Source organism: Spermophilus citellus, assembly GCF_964194105.1.
Source record: "Spermophilus citellus genome assembly, chromosome: 1".
In the NCBI taxonomy this organism is placed as follows: Eukaryota; Metazoa; Chordata; class Mammalia; order Rodentia; family Sciuridae; genus Spermophilus; species Spermophilus citellus.
Window position 1 is genome coordinate 177,299,410 of NC_138182.1, and position 20,483 is coordinate 177,319,892.

Sequence of the window (20,483 nt, forward strand, 5' to 3'; positions counted from 1 at the left end):
CATGTCTTGCTTGGAATGTCATTGGATGGGTAAAAAATAAACAAAGCATAGTCCTCATTCTGTATAAGAGAGTCACTGAGAAATGAAAAAACATGGTAGACAAATTATTAGTATGTATATCACAAAACATTAAAAAGGGCAAGAAGAGAAGATGTCCAAAAAAAAAAAAATTGTGCAATACAGAGGCAAGTAGCACTTCTGACCAGCAGGGTCAAAGAAGCTTCAGGAAGAGGGAGCATTGAGTTATGATGTGAAAAAAATGGGAATATTTCAACAAGCAGAGAAGAAGGCATGCACATTCTATTCAGAGGAAATGACTTCAGAAAAGGACAAACATGTACTCTGGAACCATGAGTTAGCACAGCTTTGTGGAAATGTCAGTTTTGTGAGGTGCACTGATAGAAGACAAAATTAGTTCAAAGGTAAGGGGGCCTGGTTTATCAAGGTCTTTCAAAGCTGTTTGTTTATATTCAAAGCAATTGTGATGACCCAAAAATTGTTTTCCATTTTGTGATAGAGAGGTACTGTCAAAGCTGATTTTGATATGATGTAAGAAAAGCTATTATGTCTCTCAGAACCAAGTGTTTCCTTTCACTAAGTGAGAAATTAATTAATTTTGCTCAGTAGTCATTGATTATCTTGTGAACATTGTCATTGGCTCTAAATGTTTTAAAAAGTGGGTAAAGCAAGACACATGCACAGAAATATGGAAATAGAGCAATATATTGATTAGAGAAAGTGTGGTATAGAAATACCTAGGAATGTTAAAGGCTTATTGGTTGGTAACAACAGAGTGTAACTTACTAAAATCTATGAGCTTTATTAAATGATTCAACAAATATTTATTGGCCATCCCATCCTTCTTCAAGATGCTGAGGATAGAGTGATAAAAATCAGAGGAAAAAATACACTGTGTTCAAGGAGGTTTACCTTTTCAGTTGGGAGGAGACATAATAAGTACAATAAATAAGCAACCTCTGTAGTATGTTAGAAAGCAATAACAGGCAGAAAAAAATCAAGGTAAAGGGTTTGATTTTAAATATGATGCATATGGTAGGTCCCACAAAGGTGATTTCTGAGCAGAGAAAGGAAGGAAGTAGGAATAATTGAACTGGATAGATGTGAAGAAAGTATTCCTAGGACCTCAGGATGCTCTAGAAGCCAAGTGAAAACAGTATTTCAAAGAGGACAGATGAATCCTCTCAAAAGCTGTTAAGTAAATTGAATTGTGACAAAAGTCCAGTGGATATGGTAGAGCAGAAGGCTCTTTGGTGAATTTGCTAAGTGCAGTTTCTGTGGAGTGGTACAAGTGAGCATCTGATTGGGTGGCTTTAGCAAAAACACAGAAGGAAAGGATTTGGAACTAGTGAAAATGTGGTTTTGTCAGAAAGGGATCAGAGTAATCAAGAGAAACTAAAGGAGCAAGAGAATTCAAGTTTCAGTACATCTTATGTTTGTATGCAAATGATTCAGGAGGATGAGATGGGAAAGAAAGGAGAGGGAGAAAGAAGGAGAGAGATAGAGACAGAGACAGAGAGAAAAAGAACTCCCAAAATCTGCTGTTTGATAGAAGGATAAGGTTTTCTCCCTCCACTTTTTTTTTTTTAAGTTGAAATAAGAGATTCTGCAGGTTTTCAGAACAGATTGTTCTGTTCAGACTGCTTATTCTCAAGAGAGCCTTTAAAGGCTATTTTATCTTCTGCAAGTAAAGTTTACATTCCATTATTTTTATTTCCTCTTGAAATGTCCAGAAAATTGACATTTGGAGGAAACATTTAAAAATTTTATCTCACATGTTAGAGTTTAAAGATCTATTGGGTGTGAGGTGTGTGTGTGTGTGTGTGTGTGTGTGTGTGCCTGAAATATAATTTTGTAATTCTAAATTCTTTGTTTCAGCATGATATCTGGAAGTTCATTGTCAGAGACACAATCAAAAAAATTAACGGTAAGAAATAATTTTTGTATGATTATGTTTTCTTAAATAAAAAGGCCGTATGGCTAATGAAAGTGTAATTTGATTACTAGTGAGGTTTTGTGGCTATAGTTCACATTTTACTAGTAAAACATTTTTTTTACATAAAACATGGCATGTTCTTTCCCAAGTAGAAGACAAGTAAAATGGGGAAGAGTAGCAGCTCAGGGATGCCCTTGGGGCCCTAGGAAAGTTAGGTGGATGTGCTGTGGCCTTTCTTTTCATTTTAACATGAAATAAATGCCACACTGCTCTCTGTGGCAGTATCACTGGATACCGTAGGCATCCTGGGATATTTTGAAGTATTTGTTTATGTATTAGGTCATCCTGGAATGCAGGCATAATACAGATCCTGCACATCATTCTTTGGTTTAGCTAGACTGGGGTTTAAATCACAGACTCTTCCAGAAATATCCGGTTTCTTTGTCTTTCGAGCCAGCTGACAGCAAGCCCAGCTTTGACCCTGGAGGCCTTTCTTCTTCCTCCATGACTCTGTGATTCCCTGGGAAAGCTGGATCCTTCCTACCTACGCATCACCGTGTCCCTCCCCTGACTTTGTTGACATTGAGGGGATTGTTAAGAAGTGTCCAGGCTGGGTGACAGGTACACAGAGGTTCATTCTACTGTTATATGTTTGGGAATTTCCTTTAAAAAAAAAAAAAAAAAACGGTTATCTATATTTTCCTTGGGCTTTCTTGATTCAATTGAGGATCCTCAAGACTCTACCCAGGGACATTTCTGGAACAATCCTTTCAGTTCTAGGGTAGAGGGGATGCAGTTTAAAAAAAAAAAAAGTCACAGGACTAGGATTCAAAAGACTTGGAGTCATACTCAAAAGACCCAAAGTTGCTACCTGCAAGCCTATAACAATGGTCAAATTCTTTAAACTTTCTGAGCCTCATTTTTCATCTATAGAATAAGGATAATGAAACTTAAATAACCTACCTCAAATAAGATATTTAGAAGGTGAAATTGGTCAAGTACCTAGACATATATAAAACTATAAGCTATTTAGAATTGACAGTATTATACCCCATTTGATTCAAATGTATGATATGTCAAGATCATTGTGTTGTCATGTGTAACTAAAAAAAAAAAAAAAAAAAAAAGAATTGACAGCATTCAAATGTGCTCCTCTCTGGGCCAGGGGACTTGGCTCTTTTAATTTCTGTTTCTTTGGGATTTGGTGGTTCTTATCTATTATTCCCTCTATTATGCCCCAGCATCACCATCTCAAAGCAATCAATTTTCTCATGCACACCCAGAACCTCATATTTGCACAGTTATTATAGTTCATAAAACATGAACATCTCTCTTCTTCAGTGTTATTTCAATTGTTGTGGCCCCAGAAAAACTGGACATGGCTCCCAAATCCATAATAATTTTCAGAAAGGGAGCTTTTGTTGGAGGAATATAAGTCCAGGGAAACCAAATTAGATTGGTAAATGGTTTCAATTAAAATTTTGTATTCTAATTCTAGTGATAATTTAATCTTAAATTGCTTTTTTTGCTAGAAAAAGAAAATCTAACAATGAATTTTTTATTTTATTTAGTACAGCTATTTATGATTTTGTTATCCAAAGAAAGAGTGACCCTCACCCATATCATATGAACACTATGGTGGTGTTTATAAGTGAGCATCCTAGAGGTAGCCTTCTCAGGGCCAGCATGAAAAGGTCAAGGTGCCAATTACCACATTCAGGATTTCTGCCTAGGGCTCTCAGTTAGCTTCCTGGAGTTCAGAACCCATCCCTTTCCAATTTACAATTGGCCTGATTGAGAGCCCTGGGGCTGGTTCTGCTTTACTTTCAATCTTTTTACATTTCTAAAAGAATACATTGAGCTGGAGAGAATGAGGATTAGAGACCTCAAGGCCAGAGCACATCCACAGTGACTGCAGCCTCCTTCCACCACACAGGCCCTTTAAAGTCTGAAACTTGTAGAAATAGAGCTCAAAGGAACAGATTCTGCTGGGTACCATGAGGCACCCAACTATAGGAAGGTCGTGATTGCCTCTTTTAAATAATTATTTGAGTTTTGATAGTGAAGATTGAGATGAAGGACAAAATCCTTTTGGTTATATGGTGACTTCTTGACCACCATGTAGATTTAAACACATTCTATCTCTGAGTCACCACTAAACTGCTAGGATGGATCTTTATTTTCTCACTGCCAAGTGATTGAGATCTGCCCCTGGGTCCTTATAGCAGCATAGGAGGGTGGGGTCCAGAGACATCACTATCAATGGAGACTCTTCTTCTTTATTATTACTATTATCAATTTAGAAATTAAGAAGTTGAGACTGAAGGAGGCTCAAGGAGCTTTCAGATGTTGAGATCAAAGAGTATATATGTTCACTCCACACGGAGGAACCTTATAGGGTAACCCAGTGAGTAAACACTTCTCAAGTGCCATGTGGTTCCCATGTATTTCAACCTTATTCCTTTGGGCTATGTAAACTGTTACCTTTGCTCCATTGTAACATCTTCTGACAGAAAACAGCTAGTGCATATAAATCATCTCATTTGAAACTGTTTAGGAAATAAAAATTCTATTGCAAGGAAGCTTGGCCTGAACAGGATCAGGATTGTTCTTCCTGAACTGCACCTGAGAATTCTGGCACATAGAAATGAGCCATGTAAAGCACGTGATGACATTGGTTATGTCTAGTGGCAATCCCACAACAAGGAATGTGGGTATGAATCTGTCAACTAGAATATGTATGAAGTAGGTCTCTTGTTGTGCAAAAAAAAAGGGGGGGGGCCTCTAATAAAACCTCACAAACCATTTAGCTTTCAAGTTGTTATCTGGTAATAACTTCATTAAAGAATCATTATTTTAAGTGCTAAAGATACAAAAGCACTTTTTGGTTTAAAATTTGCAAGGTCATATTCATAGCATACTATGTAGAAATGCAGCCTTACAAAATAACTTTTAAAGTAGCTAAAAAGACTTTATAAAAAGATTGTATAAATCAGGAAGGTAAACTATGCCTTGTATGAAATCATAAATTCTGCTTTCTTTAGCACTCAGCATAACACACTATTTATTAGTTTTGCAGGAAACACTTATTTGGTCATATTTCTGATGTCTCTAAATTTTAATATTTTAAGATGTCTTTTAGAAGATTCTTCTCTTTAATGAGAAAAGTTTTACATCCTTTCTGAATCAAGGCTATCAATATCATTGTGCTTTAAATGAATATTTCAAGTACTTTAAGTAAATTCCTATTCTTTCTTAAAATGAGAGTGACACATGTATATTTAAATGTAAAGATTTGTTGCTGTTGTAGAAAATAGATTTTTTATTTTACCATTTTAATAAATAAGAAACAGTAACTCCAGGAGTTGGAAATAAATTAATGTTTTAGTCAGATTTCTTGCTGCTGTGACAAAAATACCTGACAAGAACAATTTTAAGGAGGAAAAGTTTATTTGAGGTTCACACTTTTAAAGTCATTCCATAGACAGCTGGCTCCATTCTTCAGGGCTCCAGATGAGGCAGAACATCATGGTGGAAGTGCATGGTGGACGGATGCAGCTCCCAGATGATCAGGAAGGAGGGAAGGAGAGAGAGAGAGAGAGAGAGAGAGAGAGAGAGAGAGAGAGAGAGAGAAAGAGAGAGAAAGAGAGAGAGAGAGAGAGAGAGAGAGAGAGAGAGAGAGAGAGAGAGAGAGAGAGAGAGAGAGAGAGAGAGAGAGCACTTCCACTCATCAGAAATAAAATATATACCCCAAAGGCATGTCCCCAAGGACATATTTCTTCTAGCCACACCCTCCCTGCCTTCAGTTACAACTCAGGTAATCCCCATTAAGGGATTAATTCACTAATGGGTTAAGGCTGGCATAACTCAATCGTTTCGCCTCCAAGCCTTCTTGCATTATCTCACATATGAGCTTTTGGGGGACACCTCACATCCAAACCATAACAAGAAACAAATAAGCAAACAAAGAATGGATGAATAAGGAAGGAAGGGAAGGATAGAAGAATGGAGAACTTTAGGACATTCCATTTTGCCTGCCTCTTCCTATTCTTCATCTACCTTTACTGAGTCATAATCCACAAATTTAAAATATACGAATTAAGTCTGGACATGCATTTACTCACATGAAGCTGTCATCACAATCAGGATAGTGAACTTATTCATCAGTCCTAATTCCTCAGACCAATCAGGAATCTTGCCCACCTACCCTCACTCAAGCTTTTCCTTGAAATACATGGAGCCATACAGTTTTTTCTGGCTTCTCGTACTCAACAGTTATTTTGAGATTCACTCATGTTGTGATACGTGTCAGCCGTTTGTTTTTACTGTGGAGGGGTATTTCACTGTATTAGATGGACCAATTTGTTTTTCCATTTGCCTGATGACTGACATTTAGGTCACTTCTAGTTCTGGTCTCCTGTGGACATTTGTGAAGTCTTCGTATGGGCATATGCTTTCTTTTGTTTTGGGTAAATACATAGGGGTGGAATGGTTGAGTCCTATGGTAAATATTCTTTTAACTTTAACAAAAAAAAATTTTAAACTATTTTTCCAAATGGTTATATCAGAGCTGGGGTTGTAGCTCAATGGTAGAGCGCCTGCCTAGCATGTGTGAGGCACTGGGTTTGATTCTCAGCACCACATATAAATAAATAAAAAATAGAGGTCCATCATCAACTAAAAATTTTTTTTTAAAAATCATTATATCATTTTTACTTTCTCACCAGCAATAAATGAAAGTTCCATTTATGCATATTCCTTCCAACCCAGCCTTTTTAATTTTAGCCTTTCTGATAGGTACAATTGTATCTCATTGTAGCCTTAATTTGCATTTCCTTAAATAACAATGTAGAACATCTTCTCCTGTGCTTATTTACCATCTTTCTACCTTATTTGGAAAAATAGCTATTTGAATATTTTGTCCACTTGTAAGTTGTGTTGTTTGTGTCTTAGTATTTGGTATTGATTTTTTTTTAATGTATGAACTATAAAGGGGAAGTACCTACAAATAAATCTAACCAAAGAGGTAAGAAAGCTCGACAGTGAATGGTAGAGCACTTGCCTAGCATGTGTGAGGCACTGGGTTCGATTCTCAGCACCATATATAAACAAATAAATGAATAAAGATCCGTCAATAGCTAATAAAAATTTTTAAAAAACTTTTTTTTAAAAAGAGAAAGCTATAGAACACTGAAGAAAGAAAATAAAAAAGATTCTAGAAGATGGAAAAACCTCCATGTTCATGTATAGGCAGAATAATATTAAGTGACTATACTACAAAAAGCAATCTACAAATTCAATGCATTATCCATAAGAATAGTAATGACATTCTTCTCAGAACTTAAAAAAGTATTAAAATTTATATGGAAGAATAAAAGACCCAGAATTGTGAAAGCAATTCTAAGCAAAAAGAGTGATACTAGAGGCATCATAATTCCCAATTCTAATTACACTATACAGCTATAATAAAACAAACAAACAAACAAAAACCCAGCATAGTACTGGCATTAAAATAGATATACAAACCAATGAAATAGAATAGAAAGCCCATAGACATGAACCTACACAGATATAGTCATCTAATTCTTGACAGAGGGGCTGAAAACATACATTGGAGAAAAGGCAACCTTTTAAATAAATGGTGCTGGGAAAACTGAATATTCATATTTTGAAGAATAAAACTAAATTGCTATCTCTCACCCTTCACACACAAAGTCAACTCAATATGAATCAAAGACCTAGGAATTATACCAGAAGCACTGTAACTGCTAGAAGAAACATAGGGTCAACACTCCATCATATTGCTGCTGGCACAAACTTCCTTAACAGGACCATTAAAGCTCAAGAAATAAAACAAAAAAATCAACAAGTGGGAGGGTTTTAAATTAAAGAGCTTCTGCACAGCAAAAGGAAATGTGTAAGAGTCTGAAGAGAGAACCTACAGAATAGGAGAAAATCTTTACCAGATACTCTTCCAAAAGAGGACTAAAATTTGGAATATGCAAAGAACTCATAAACTTAACACCAGAAAAATAAATACCCCAGGCAATAAATAGGCAAATGAACTAAACAGACACTTCTTAAAAGAAGAAATACAAATGGGTAACAAACATGGGAAAAAAAATTTCCACATCTTTAGCAATCAGGAAATGCATCTCACTCTAACTAGAATAGCATTCATCAAGAATACAAATAATAAATGCTGTCAAGGATATGGGGGGAGAGAAACAATTATACACTGTTGGTGGGATTATAAATAGTATAACTAACAGGGAGAGTAGTATGGAGGTTCTTCAAAAGACTAGGAATGGACCACCACATCACCCCAGTTATAGCATGCCTCAGTATTAAAGTTGACATATTATAGTGACACATGTGTAGCTATAGTTATAACTGCACAATCACAATGGCCAAGTTGTGGAGCCAGCCTAGGTTTCCATCAACAGATGAATGAAAAAAATTATATAGTTTTATTCAGTAATAAAGAAAAACAAAATTATGTTGTTTGCAGGAAAATGCCTGGAATTTTCAATTATGTTAATTGAAAAAAGCCAGATTCAGAAAGTCAAGGGTTGTATTTTTCTCTCCTAAGAGGAAACAAGAGAAAAATCAGAAAATAGAAGATAGACCAATTGAATAGAGGAAGGGGAGCAGGGGGAGTGAGGAATGGAGGGAATGGGAGACACTAGAGAATGAAATTGATCAAGTTACATTGTGTGCATGTGTGAATATGCCACATTGAATTTCACTATTATGTATAATTATAATGCACCAATAAAAATTAATTAACGTAATTGTATTTTGGATATAAGTAACTTTTCAGATACATTTTATGTGTTTTTTCCAAACAGAGGTTTTAAGTTTGATGAAATCTAATGTATCCTTTATACTTTCATGGCTTATACTTTTAGTATCTTATTTAAGAAGTCTTTGCCTGAGTCACAAATATTTCCTCCCAACATTTTCATATTTAGGTCAAAGATCCATTTTGAGTTATCTTGACTCACAGCTAAGACTCTTTCTAGGAATTCCTTCAGTTGAAGGAAATCCATTGCCCACAAATTATCTGCCCCCTTCATGAGATTAGCTTGCACTGGTTGATGGGTTGGTGCAGGGCCATAACACCTGGCCCCAGGCTGTAATTGGAGATCATTCTGTAGCACTAGCCCAGAGCCTGAGGAGCTGAGGCCCTTTGAATTTCTGTTCATCTTTCCTCTATAGGTATCATCTCCAATAAGCCCTCTGCAGCCAAATCTCTCCTTCCAAGACTGAGACCCTAACCTAATGCAATCACAAAATCAGAATGGGACATAATCTAATGAATGAGGATTAACGAACGGAAATTCATAAGAAAAGCTAAACAGCCATTGTGTTGGCACTAAGATCATTTTGACTGCCTTACAGAGAAATACTTCTTTGTGTTTTAGTGAATACCTGTCAAATTTAGGGAAGTAAAATATTCCACTTAACAAGTAAGTCCAGATATTCAATCTAAAATTTTTATTTTTCCCATAGAAAAAAACGAATAATATATAAATTGAATCTTTACTTCTAGGGACACCTGCAAAAGAGGAATAATGTGTTTCCCCTGATCTCGGAATGGAACATCAGTTGGAATTTCTATCCATTGCTCAACTTCCTATGTAGCTACTTTTATGTTGAGATTTTTCAATACATGAGTGGCTGATCCATATCATACCTCCTGCCTTCATTCCTACCCCTGCCCCTATTTGGCCATCTCAATCTTACCCATTTTAAATCATATAGCCTAAATTCAATGTAGAACAAACTGCTGCTACAGAGATTGAAGGTGAAGCAGTTTATGGAAAAGTAACAGTGGAGCTATCATTGTGATTGGTAAAAAATATTTTCTCCCTTTGGCTAATATCAAGAATGATAAAAACTTCAATTGATTTCAAATTAGTATGATTATTTTTAAATTTCGGAAGTTATCAGTTACATATAAGTTAATATTTTATTTATTTGAATAATTTATTTCTCCATCACAAAACCCACCTAAGGTAGAGAGGCTCTAAGCAACCTTCTGGATGGATGCTTCCCTGGGCATGTACTTCTACAATTGGGGGACTAGTTGTGTCCAGCAAGTGCTACTCCTCAAAATCACACTTTATTGACCAAAGAAATCACATGGCCCAAAATAACTTTAAGGGGTGGAAAAATGAGATTATATCATGTGCCTGGAAGAAATTTCAGAAGTATTTTGATAGACAGAAACATATAGCAATATAAAGCTAGATTTCAAAGAAAGAATTAAACCTAAGAAATACCACAGAGAGATGAAAAATAAAGGAAACTATAAGCTCCAGAAATTCTCATTTTCATAATAAGTCCTTGTGTTAGTCAGTTTTTCCATTACTGTGACCAAAATACCTGACAAGAACAACTTAGAAGAGGAAAAATTTATTTTGGGCTCATGTTTTCAAAGGTTTCAGTCCAATGTAAGCCACCTCCATTGCTCTGGGTCTAACATGACACAGAACATCATGGCAGAAGGGTGTGGTGGAGGAAAGCTCAGTTCATGGCAGTTAGGAGGAAGGGAGAGTGACAAGATATAGTCCAGGCCACACCCCCATTGACAAACCTCTTCCAACCATATCCTGTCTGCCTAGTTAATCACCTAATAGTCCATTCAAAATATTAATCCATCCAATAGATCAATCCATTGATGAGGTGACAGCCCTTGTAATCTAATCACTTCATCTCTGAATATTCCTGCATTACTTAACAAATGTGCTTTTGGGGGACACCTCAGATCCAAACCATAACATCCCTATTTAACTTGAGAACAGCCCATAAAATAAGACTGAACAGTTTAAATTGGTGTTGGTCAAAGAACTGAGGCGTGTCCTTTAGAAAATGACACTTCACAGGCAATGAAACAAGATGACCCATTTCATTTTAAAGTCTATGATAGACTCAACTGAACATATAAGAAACAAAAGGTCCTGCCTTCATGCAAATGTGTACTTTTAATTTTTTAAAAAATGTCAACAGGCAAGAACTTAAGAAAACATGTGGCACTGGAACAGATTGTTTACAGATAGAATGTTTCTCAGAATTCCCCCAAGAGGCATCAGTGGCTCAAAGGACCTTTATGAACTAAAACATTTGAGTGTCTGCAGAATTGTTTTGTTAGGTGCCTGTGACATTTTTTTTTCTACTTGGTTCCTTCAAATGGCAAAAAGTTCCAAATACCTGGCATTATTTGGGGAAAGCATGCTAATTTGTGCTGTGAAGTGCTGACATGTTTTATTTTCTGTGAGGGTGGGAATGTTGAGAAGGCTGTGTGTATAGAAAGGAGGAAATTGTGAGATATAAAAAGGAGACAGAAGTTATGTATCCTTAGAGATTGAGGGTTATTCTTTATTAATATTTTGGATAAAAATCAAGTTTCATGTGCAGTTTGCTCATCTTCCAAAACCTGAATGTTTAGATTAGAAGAGCGAAATTGGGCAAGGGGCAAGTGTGTTTGGGGAACCATCCAGTCAATCAGCCTGATTTTAAGAGCACACTTCTATTTCTATGATCTGAAGAAAATTCCAAACCATTGAATTTCCTTGAGAGAGTATATCCTTCTAAGATTTAGGACTGTTTTCCAGTTCAGCCTTTTTCCAAGTGTAAGAGCCCCTTTGTAAGCACTCTCTGGATGCTTAGTGAAAGTCTGGGAGAGTCTGGGTGTGGGCCTCATAAGAACTCACAGACTCTCAGGGGTAAGGCACAGCCTCTGGCTGCCCTTGGTCTCAGAAGGCCAATTGGATCGCTTAATTCATTTTGATAGTTTTGTTAAACTAAAACTAGCTGCTGGGAATGATAGCTTCAGGTTGTCTTGCCAATAACTAAACTATTTATCTTAGATCAGGTATCAAAGTCAATTGGTTATTTTGAAATATATCTGATAATGTCAATTAATGTATGTATTTTCTGTACTTAGCGAGGTTCATAGAAATTAAGGGTTTCTCCAAGATTTGATTAATTTGTTTCTTCAAAAAGTTGATTTTTTTTTCTCGAACAAAGTTATGCATGATGCACAAAGATGACATGACAACTTAGTCTCTAAAAATTCTCTATCTTTTTTTTTAATTGTAGATGGACACACTATCTTTATTTATTTATTTTTATGCGGTGCTGAGGATCGAACCCAGTGCCTCACGCATGCAAGGCAAGCTCTCTACCACTGAGCTACAACCCCAACCCCAAATTCTGTATCTTATGAGAAAACTTATCACTCTATTTCAGCCCATTTAAGGAACAGTCAGAAATGTTCAAAATAAGTAAAAGATAAATATTTGACATCTATTACAATAAATATCCTAATACATTAAGTTCTTACACATATAATGAGATAAAGACTAGCAATAAATTGGATAAAGGGCAGAAACCACAACCTACATAAGAAGATACACAAATAACCAATAAGATGTTCAAATTTGCAAGTGTCAATTAAAATGTCCAAACGCAGAAGACAAATTTTTAAAAAAAAACCTATGTATCATGTTTACCTATAAGTTCAACAGAGAGTAAAAGTATTAAGAATGTCTTTATACTAGCAAAGGTGTAAGAAAAACAGGATTCTCATCTAGTGTTGTTGGTGGGCATATTTAATTTAGAGATATAATCTTTAATATGTACTAAGTATATTCTCTTTAAAATTAACCATCTTTTCCAGTTTACCTTAAGAAAATAATGAGACATTCACAAAGATACACACACATATATGTATATACCTTTTCAAAGCACATTTTATATATATATATATATATATATATATATATATATATATATATATATTACAACATATACTATAGGGTTGTCCAACAGTAGAGAAAATTGCACAGGCATGTAGAAGAATTTACTGTGACCATAAAAATTATGGTGATTTTTTTAATTAAAAATTATAAGAAAGTATGTCTATTATTCAAATATACATTATGCTTATAATATTGCTAATTGAAAATGATCACAATTAACTCATATACTATGAATCCACATTTTATATGTTATGCATCTTGTAGGTACATGTACAAGTCTAGAAAGTAATATACACCAAAAGTAGTAATTTGTAGTTGGCAGGATTTTAGATTATTTTCATTTCCATTTTTATATTTTTATTTCCTGAAATTCTGTGATATAAAAATGCAGAATATCTATGACACAGAGATGATGCTCAACACATGTTTTTTATTTGTTTCTCCCATCCTTAGATTATCAAAGTCTACTTTCTCAATATCTACTCCCTTTCTCAACTTTTATTATATTGTGAGCTCACAAAAGGTGGGGAATTCAATTCATTTTTCTTCTCCATAGCTTAGCTCTGAGCCTTACATATAAAAGGTGTTTGACAAATATATGAATGGTTCTTATGCATTTCTTAATAAATAGTTAGACACCATTGTGTTTTTTAGTTTGGGAAGTAAATTTCTTGAATTATATATACACTTAATGCAAAGGATAATTAAATTGTAGGATTTTTAAAACTTAAACATGGCTAGAAAATATTGTTTGGAAAGATCTAAGTCCTGCTTTGTTTTTTTCAAATGCCAAAGGAATATGCTATAAATTCTAGAGCAACCTGCTTTCATTAGGGGTTATTACTACTTGGAATCTTCCTTACAATAGAAGTATCTATGTCCCTGGAGAATATATTTTGAATCCTATTACTATTTCCTCTTCTACATAGAGCAGCAGCAGGAGTTCTTGCCTCAAGTATGTTCTTATATTCTTTTCAGATAATCATATTATTGAAACCTAGAAAAGTCTCCCATGATAATCTTCTTTGTGACAATCCATCATGTAATTCTGAAATTTAAATGGTCATAACTAGTTGGTGATTCAAAAAAATTAAAAAGAGTCTAGCACTCACAGGGTAACTTTTGAACACCTCTCTCTCTCTCTCTCTCTCTCTCTCTCTCTCTCTCTCTCTCTCTCTCTCTCCCTATATGACAAGTTTTTATTTGTATCAAATTACAGAGTACCATAAGTGAGCATAAGGTCATATCTATCTCTATCTCTTCTTTTTCCATACTAGGGATCAAGTTCAGAGCCTCATGTATACTAGACAAGCATTCTAACACTGAGTTATATCTGCAGCCTTAATTCTTAATCCTTACTATGCTGGGAAAATAGTCATCATTGTTTCCAGTATGAATCAAATAAACCCTTCTGTGTTTTTTTCACTTTTTCAGATAATTTACAGAGGAATAAAGGCATAGCAAAACCAAAAAACCCTCATTATATACTTTAATAAAATTTAAACATAGCAAATTCCTTTGAATTAAGTGAAAATTTGACACACAACCTTATAAAAGATGGAAGAATATAGTTACACATCCTCTTAGCAGAGCAGAAGGTCTAAATTCTTATCACAAAATACTGCATGATATAGTATGTCCCGGATGAGAATGAGAATAGCCTGTTGTCTTTTTTGTCCTTAGAGACAAGTTATTCACTCATTGATTCATGAGTTTGAGGACATTTATCTAAGTCTATAGGAAATTGTGATCTGAAGAATCAGTCTCTTTCACTTACATGATTAATTCACTGTCAGCGTTAGGATCTAAAATAGTGCTGTTCAATAGAAATATGCTGTAACTCATGTAAATAACTTTAAATTTTGTAATCACCTTGAAATGTTTTAAATAAAGGGGTGAAATTAAATTTTAATGACATATTTTATTTAGTTCAGTATAACCTGAACACTGTCATCAATATAAAAGTGTGCCAATGAGATATCTTACATTCTCATTTATTGTACTAAGTTATCAAAATCTGGTATGTACTTTATACTTACAACACATCCCAATTCAAACTAAGCACATATCAAGTATTCAAAAGCAACTCAGGTGTATTGTATAACTGGTCTGGGGTACCTGTTCCTGCTTTTTTCATTCATCTTCTGATGTAAGAATTGTGAATTATCTTTCTCTTTCAATTTTCCTCTCTTTGGGCATTATGCATGAAAAAGCAAAAGCTAAGAATTCTCAACTGTGCTCAATGAAAACTAAACTCAGACTTTAAAAATGGTTTCTCCTCTTGAAAGAAGCTGTAATACTTTGACAACAATAAAAAATTCAATCATGACTAATAATATCATTATTGTATTTCCTTTATAGGCTTTCCCACTATTTTTTGGTTTTATTTTAAATCTTTATTAAAGCCATGCTTGATTAATGATATAAAATAATTTCTAGAATGACCAAATACGACCACTAAGATTCCACAGTGTATCTTAGATTTATAAAAGGCAACAATCGACCTGCATGATAATTTCAAGATAGAATTAATTTTATTATATTTTTTGAAAATAAATACACACAATCTTTGTTATTTGTAAGAGTGCCAAGAAAGGACAAAAGTTATAAAATATCAATTTTTACAAATGGAATTGCTTTAAAAAGAATGGAAGCTATAATTGGATTCCATGAACTAAGATAGTATATGAAGGGTTAAGACACAATAACACTAGGTGGGGGAAATTTTCAAAGACACCTATTTAAAAATCTTAATTTCCTTTCCCATATGGTTCCATCTCACATGGTAAGTTTTACCAAGTTTTCTCTGAAAAAAAAAAAATTCTTGAAAACCTTTTCCTTTTGGTTCTGTTTCACTGCTCTCTTGTTTGTCTTCAGTCTCCCCTCTTATCTCAGTAGCCCAATGAACATGTCTAGGAGATGGAAGGGAAGAAATGAAGCAGATCAAGTAAAAATCTTCATTATCTGGCAGAGGTGGATATAGGCTTGTGCCCTCCCTGATTGCATTTTTAAATTTTTGCTGGTAAATTATGCATACTGTTTTTTTGCAATGAGGAATATTGCAATAAAGAATAACCAGGCTAGGTGAGAAGCGGCTGCAGCGCTGAGAGGAGGCAGAAGGCAGATAACGAGAAGCCGCTGGGTGGGCACCATGGCCGGGATCACCACGGTGGAGGCGGTGAAACGCAAGATCCAGGTTCTGCAGCAGCAAGCGGATGATGCCGAGGAGAGGGCTGAGCGCCTCCAGCGGGAAGTTGAGGGAGAAAGGCGGCCGGGGAACAGGCTGAGGCTGAGGTAGCCTCCTTGAACCGAAGGATCCAACTGGTTGAAGAGGAGCTGGACCGTGCTCAGGAGTGCCTTGCTACTGCCCTGCAAAAGCTGGAGGAAGCAGAAAAAGCTGCTGATGAGAGTGAGAGAGGTATGAAGGTTATTGAAAACCGGGCCCTAAAAGATGAAGAAAAGATGGAACTCCAGGAAATCCAACTCAAAGAAGCTAAGCACATTGCAGAAGAAGCAGATAGGAAGTATGAAGAGGTGGCTCTTAAGTTAGTGATTATTGAAGGAGACTTGGAACGCACAGAGAGCTGGCAGAGTCCCATTGCCGAGAGATGGATGAGCAGATCAGACTGATGGACCAGAACCTGAAGTGTCTGAATGCTGCTGAAGAAAAGTACTCTCAAAAAGAAGACAAATATGAGGAAGAAATAAAGATTCTCACTGATAAACTCAAGGAGGCAGAGACCTGAGCTGAGTTTGCCGAGAGATCGGTAGCCAAACTGGAAAAGACAATTGATGATTTGGAAGATGAGCTCTATGCCCAGAAACTGAAGTACAAGGCCATTATCGAGGAGCTGGACCACGCCCTCAATGACATGACTTCTATATAAGCTGAAATGCACCAAAGAGGAGCACCTCTGTACACAAAGGATGCTGGACCAGACTCTGCTTGACCTGAATGAGATGTAGAGCTCCCCAGTCCCGCCCTGCTGCTGCTCCTCCCTCTGACCCTGACTCCGCCTGAGGCCAGCCAGCCCGAAGCTGACCTTGAAACTGAGGGCTGATCTTTAACTGGAAGGCTGCTTTCTCCTTTCAACACCCCCTCAACCCCCTACCCCCTTGTCTTTTTCACCAAACTGTCTCTGCTTCTTCCCAGAGATTCCAGCTGGGCTAGAGGCTGAGCACCTTTGGGAACAGCATTTAAGGGAATGTGAGCACAACGCAAAGTGTCTTTAAAAGCATGTTGTGATGGACACATTTTGTAATTACTTTTTTTGTTGTTACAGTAACCATTTGTAAAACATTCCAAATAATTTCATGGCTCTGAAGCAGCAATCTAATTCCCTTCTCACTTTTGGAAGGTAACTTTCCAGCCTAATCCCTATTGCCCTCTCCTTAGAGGAGGAAAAGAGGAATGGGCCTGCCTTACTGAGAGCCAAACAAAGCCCAGGGAAAGACTCTACTATGGCAAACCTCATTGCTCTGTGCAAAGTACTAGCCAAACCAGAAAGGTGATTCCAAGAGGAGTTAGCCAAAAAAACAAAAACCTTGCTATTCAGGTTTTGTTTTATTTTTAGCTTTAAGGTATCTTTAGACAACTGTATTCTTATTTTTTACTTTTTTTCATCAGAAATGACCAAATTAACATGGTGAGACCTCTGAGACTTTTTGTTTTTCTGGTGCTGGGGATTGAACCCAGGGCCTCGTGCTTGTTCGGCAAATGCTCTACCACTGAGCCATATTCTTAGCCCTGAGACCAAATTTTTCTCCCATCTCTACCCACTTCCCAAGTGTTCACAGAATGGATCATGGACCCCTTAATCTTGCGTGACCACTTAATTGCTCTCCTGCTTGCTTGGAAAAAAAAAAAGAAAGAAAGAAAGAAAGAAAATTATGTTTTGGCCACTGATTTAGCCATATGAACTCATCTCATCACCCTTTTTTGGGTCTGAAGCTGCTGTATCTAAAAGTGCCATCTCATTGTGCTTTGTATCAGTCAGTGCTGGAGAATCTTGAATAGCTTATGTACACAACTTTTTAAATTTTATATTATTTTGAAACTGCATCTTTGGGGTGGGGTACCTGGCCACCTCGTCTGGCTGTGAGAGTCTTGCAGTCTGGGCTGGCAGTGTGCTGATCTTTCAAAGTTTCTTTCCCAGCCCAATCCCCACTTTTTTAGGTGAGGTTTCGTGAGGTCTGTTAGGTGTACATCCTGCAGCTTATTGGCTTAAAATGTATTCTCCTTTGTTATGGTCTCTTTGGGGCCAGTTGGGAGAAAGACAAACAATAGTGCAACTGTTTTGATACTGAATATTGACAAGTGTCTTTTTGAAATAAAGAACCAGTCCCTCCAAAAAATAAAAAAAATTTAAAAAAATTTTTAAAAAAAGAATAACCAGGCTAGGTATAGTTGCACAATGTCAAGATCAAAAGAGTTTCTGACCCTTGTAATCAGCTTCCACGACCTCTCTAGATTGAGAACTCTCAGAAGTTACATCACAGAGATGTAAAGCTTAAAAAGATTATTATTTTACTTAGTACTACAGATAAGGCATTATCTTAAACATTTTTCTGCATTATTACATTTAAAAGCATCACAGCAGTCCCTTGAGTTATTTCCTCCATTTTTAAGGATGAGGAAATGGAGGCTCAGCATAATTAAATTACTTGCTTAGAGTCACACAACCAATAAGTAATAATTACTTCAAGGACTCTCGCATCAGTTGGATTCATGATTGAGATCAAGGAAATCCATTCTAGTTAATATGAAGGGCAAATAAATGCTGAAAGGATGTGAGGTATTTCAGGGATTCCTTAGGACAGCCAGAGAATCTGGTTGGAGACTGTAATTCCCTGCAAATTCCATTGAAGAGCCTATGACTGATGCTTCTGAGCAGACCCCACATCACTTGCCATTTTCCCTGAGCATGAGATATACTTGCAAATCTTACATTATTGCACCTTTGGATGCTGCAGTCTGGCTGGGCACAATTCAGGAGCCACTTGTCAAAAGAAACGAACTTTATTTTTAGAACCACACAGCCACATGGCTGTGGCTCTCAACATTTAGACACAGGATGACCCTGTCCACCTGGATAGATTACATTCCATTTGACATCTTTTTCATATCCTTCTAATCCCTCCTGGAGTCTCATGCTGATATGTCTAACCGGTGAAGCCTAAGTCACCTGCCTACACTTTAGCTGCAAAAGATATTTGAGAGGGAGTTCCTGGTTTCTAATTTGGGGTTAACATTCATGAAATGGGAAATTCTCCAAATAAGGAAAGATACTGGGTAGTCAAAACAGCAAAATCATGGCATTTTCAGGTAAATGGATGGCGTTGGAAAAGATAATGCTAAGTGACGTTTAGCCAATCCCCCCCCCCAAAAATGATGAATGTTTTCTCTGATATAAGGAGGCTGACTCATAGTGGGGTAGGGATGGGGGGGCATGGGAGGATTAGATGAGTTCTAGATAGGGAAGAGGGGTGGGAGGGAAAGGGAAGGGGCAGGGAATTAGCAAGAATGGTGGAATGTGATAGACATCATTATCCAAAGTAGATGTATGAAGACACAAATTGGTGTCAACACACTTTATATACAACCAAAGATATGAAAAATTGTGCTGTATACATGTAATAAGAATTGTAATGCATTCTGCTGTCATTTATTTTTTAAAAATCAATTTAAAAAAAAAAACCAGCATGACAAACAGCTACCCCAGAGCTCAAGATGGATTAGGTGTAATGATTTCATTTCATAGATGAAAAACTGAGGTTCACTGAGTAGCTTCTGTTGGATGTGCTGTACCTTCTTCTCTGATATTCTGGCCATGCCTCTTAAAAACATTTGCTGGGAAAACCTTTAAAAGAAGTGGAAATTTACAGCAAAAGTGAGTTCTCCCATCTGTCCTCTGCTTGCCTTATCATTCTGGAATGTACTATGGAAATTATGGCTGAACTTTTATCTGATATAAAAGGATCTCCTTTAGATCTTGGTAAAAAGGAGAGTCTGGACAAAAGCCAGGTAGCGGGGGCGAGTTCTCATGGTACATCAAGTCCAACTAAGAATTTTCTTGCTAAGTTTTGGGAACATCATTGGAAAATGGACATTCTTACCACTGCAATTAAATATCTTGGATTTGTTTAAGATTATCAATTTAGAATCTAAAGATCACTGGCAAAAAAAATTGCCATCATTCGAATATTGTCATTAATAAAACATTCACTGTTGATTATTCATATTGTAGCAATAATTTATTTAACAAAACTAACTGAAAAACCACAGTCATTTTGGACAATAAAATTCCATCACCTTATTCATGAGCTAACTTGAAAATCCTCCTTCCTGTGTATTTCCTAAAACATTGGGATTCATAGTGAGAATGAAAACATTGCTGGTCAGTATGCCCAAGTACTCAAAATTTAAATGTGTAAAATCTGAGAGAAAATAAGTAATCCTGTCACAAAAAAAATCTTAACTATTCAAAGCATTATCTTTACAAATGGGAAAAGCATTTGCAGTATTTTATGTCTTGCTTAACTGGAATTCTTATTTAAAAACAAATGATACTTTTGGGGTATAAGCAGATAAAATTCCTTTCTTTCAGCAAGATTACTTTGTGGCTTTTTCCTGTCTTTATTTAACAGTTTTTATTATGTTCAATCTTTTTTTCTTCTTTGTTATCACAAAAGTCCCTTTAAGTAGGTTTTAAAAAAGTTAAATTTGTTTTAAAATAGACTAATTTTCTTACTTCAGAATG

At 36.1% G+C, this 20,483-nt stretch overlaps 1 protein-coding gene and 1 pseudogene across 2 annotated transcripts in view; both read left to right on the top strand.

The window, feature by feature from the left end:
- Positions 1-1,897: 1,897 nt before the first annotated feature.
- CCDC192 (coiled-coil domain containing 192) overlaps positions 1,898-20,483 on the top strand; it is a gene marked incomplete at both ends in the record, with an annotated part of 189,763 nt that continues 171,177 nt past the window's right edge. Inside the window, one exon of the mRNA XM_081283058.1 lies at positions 1,898-1,945. Coding sequence (XP_081139184.1) covers positions 1,898-1,945 — 48 coding nt within the window. The remainder of the gene's footprint in view (positions 1,946-20,483) is intronic.
- LOC308643188 lies at positions 15,860-17,038 on the top strand (annotated as a pseudogene). Its single transcript has one exon. The product of its transcript is annotated as an uncharacterized misc_RNA (transcript).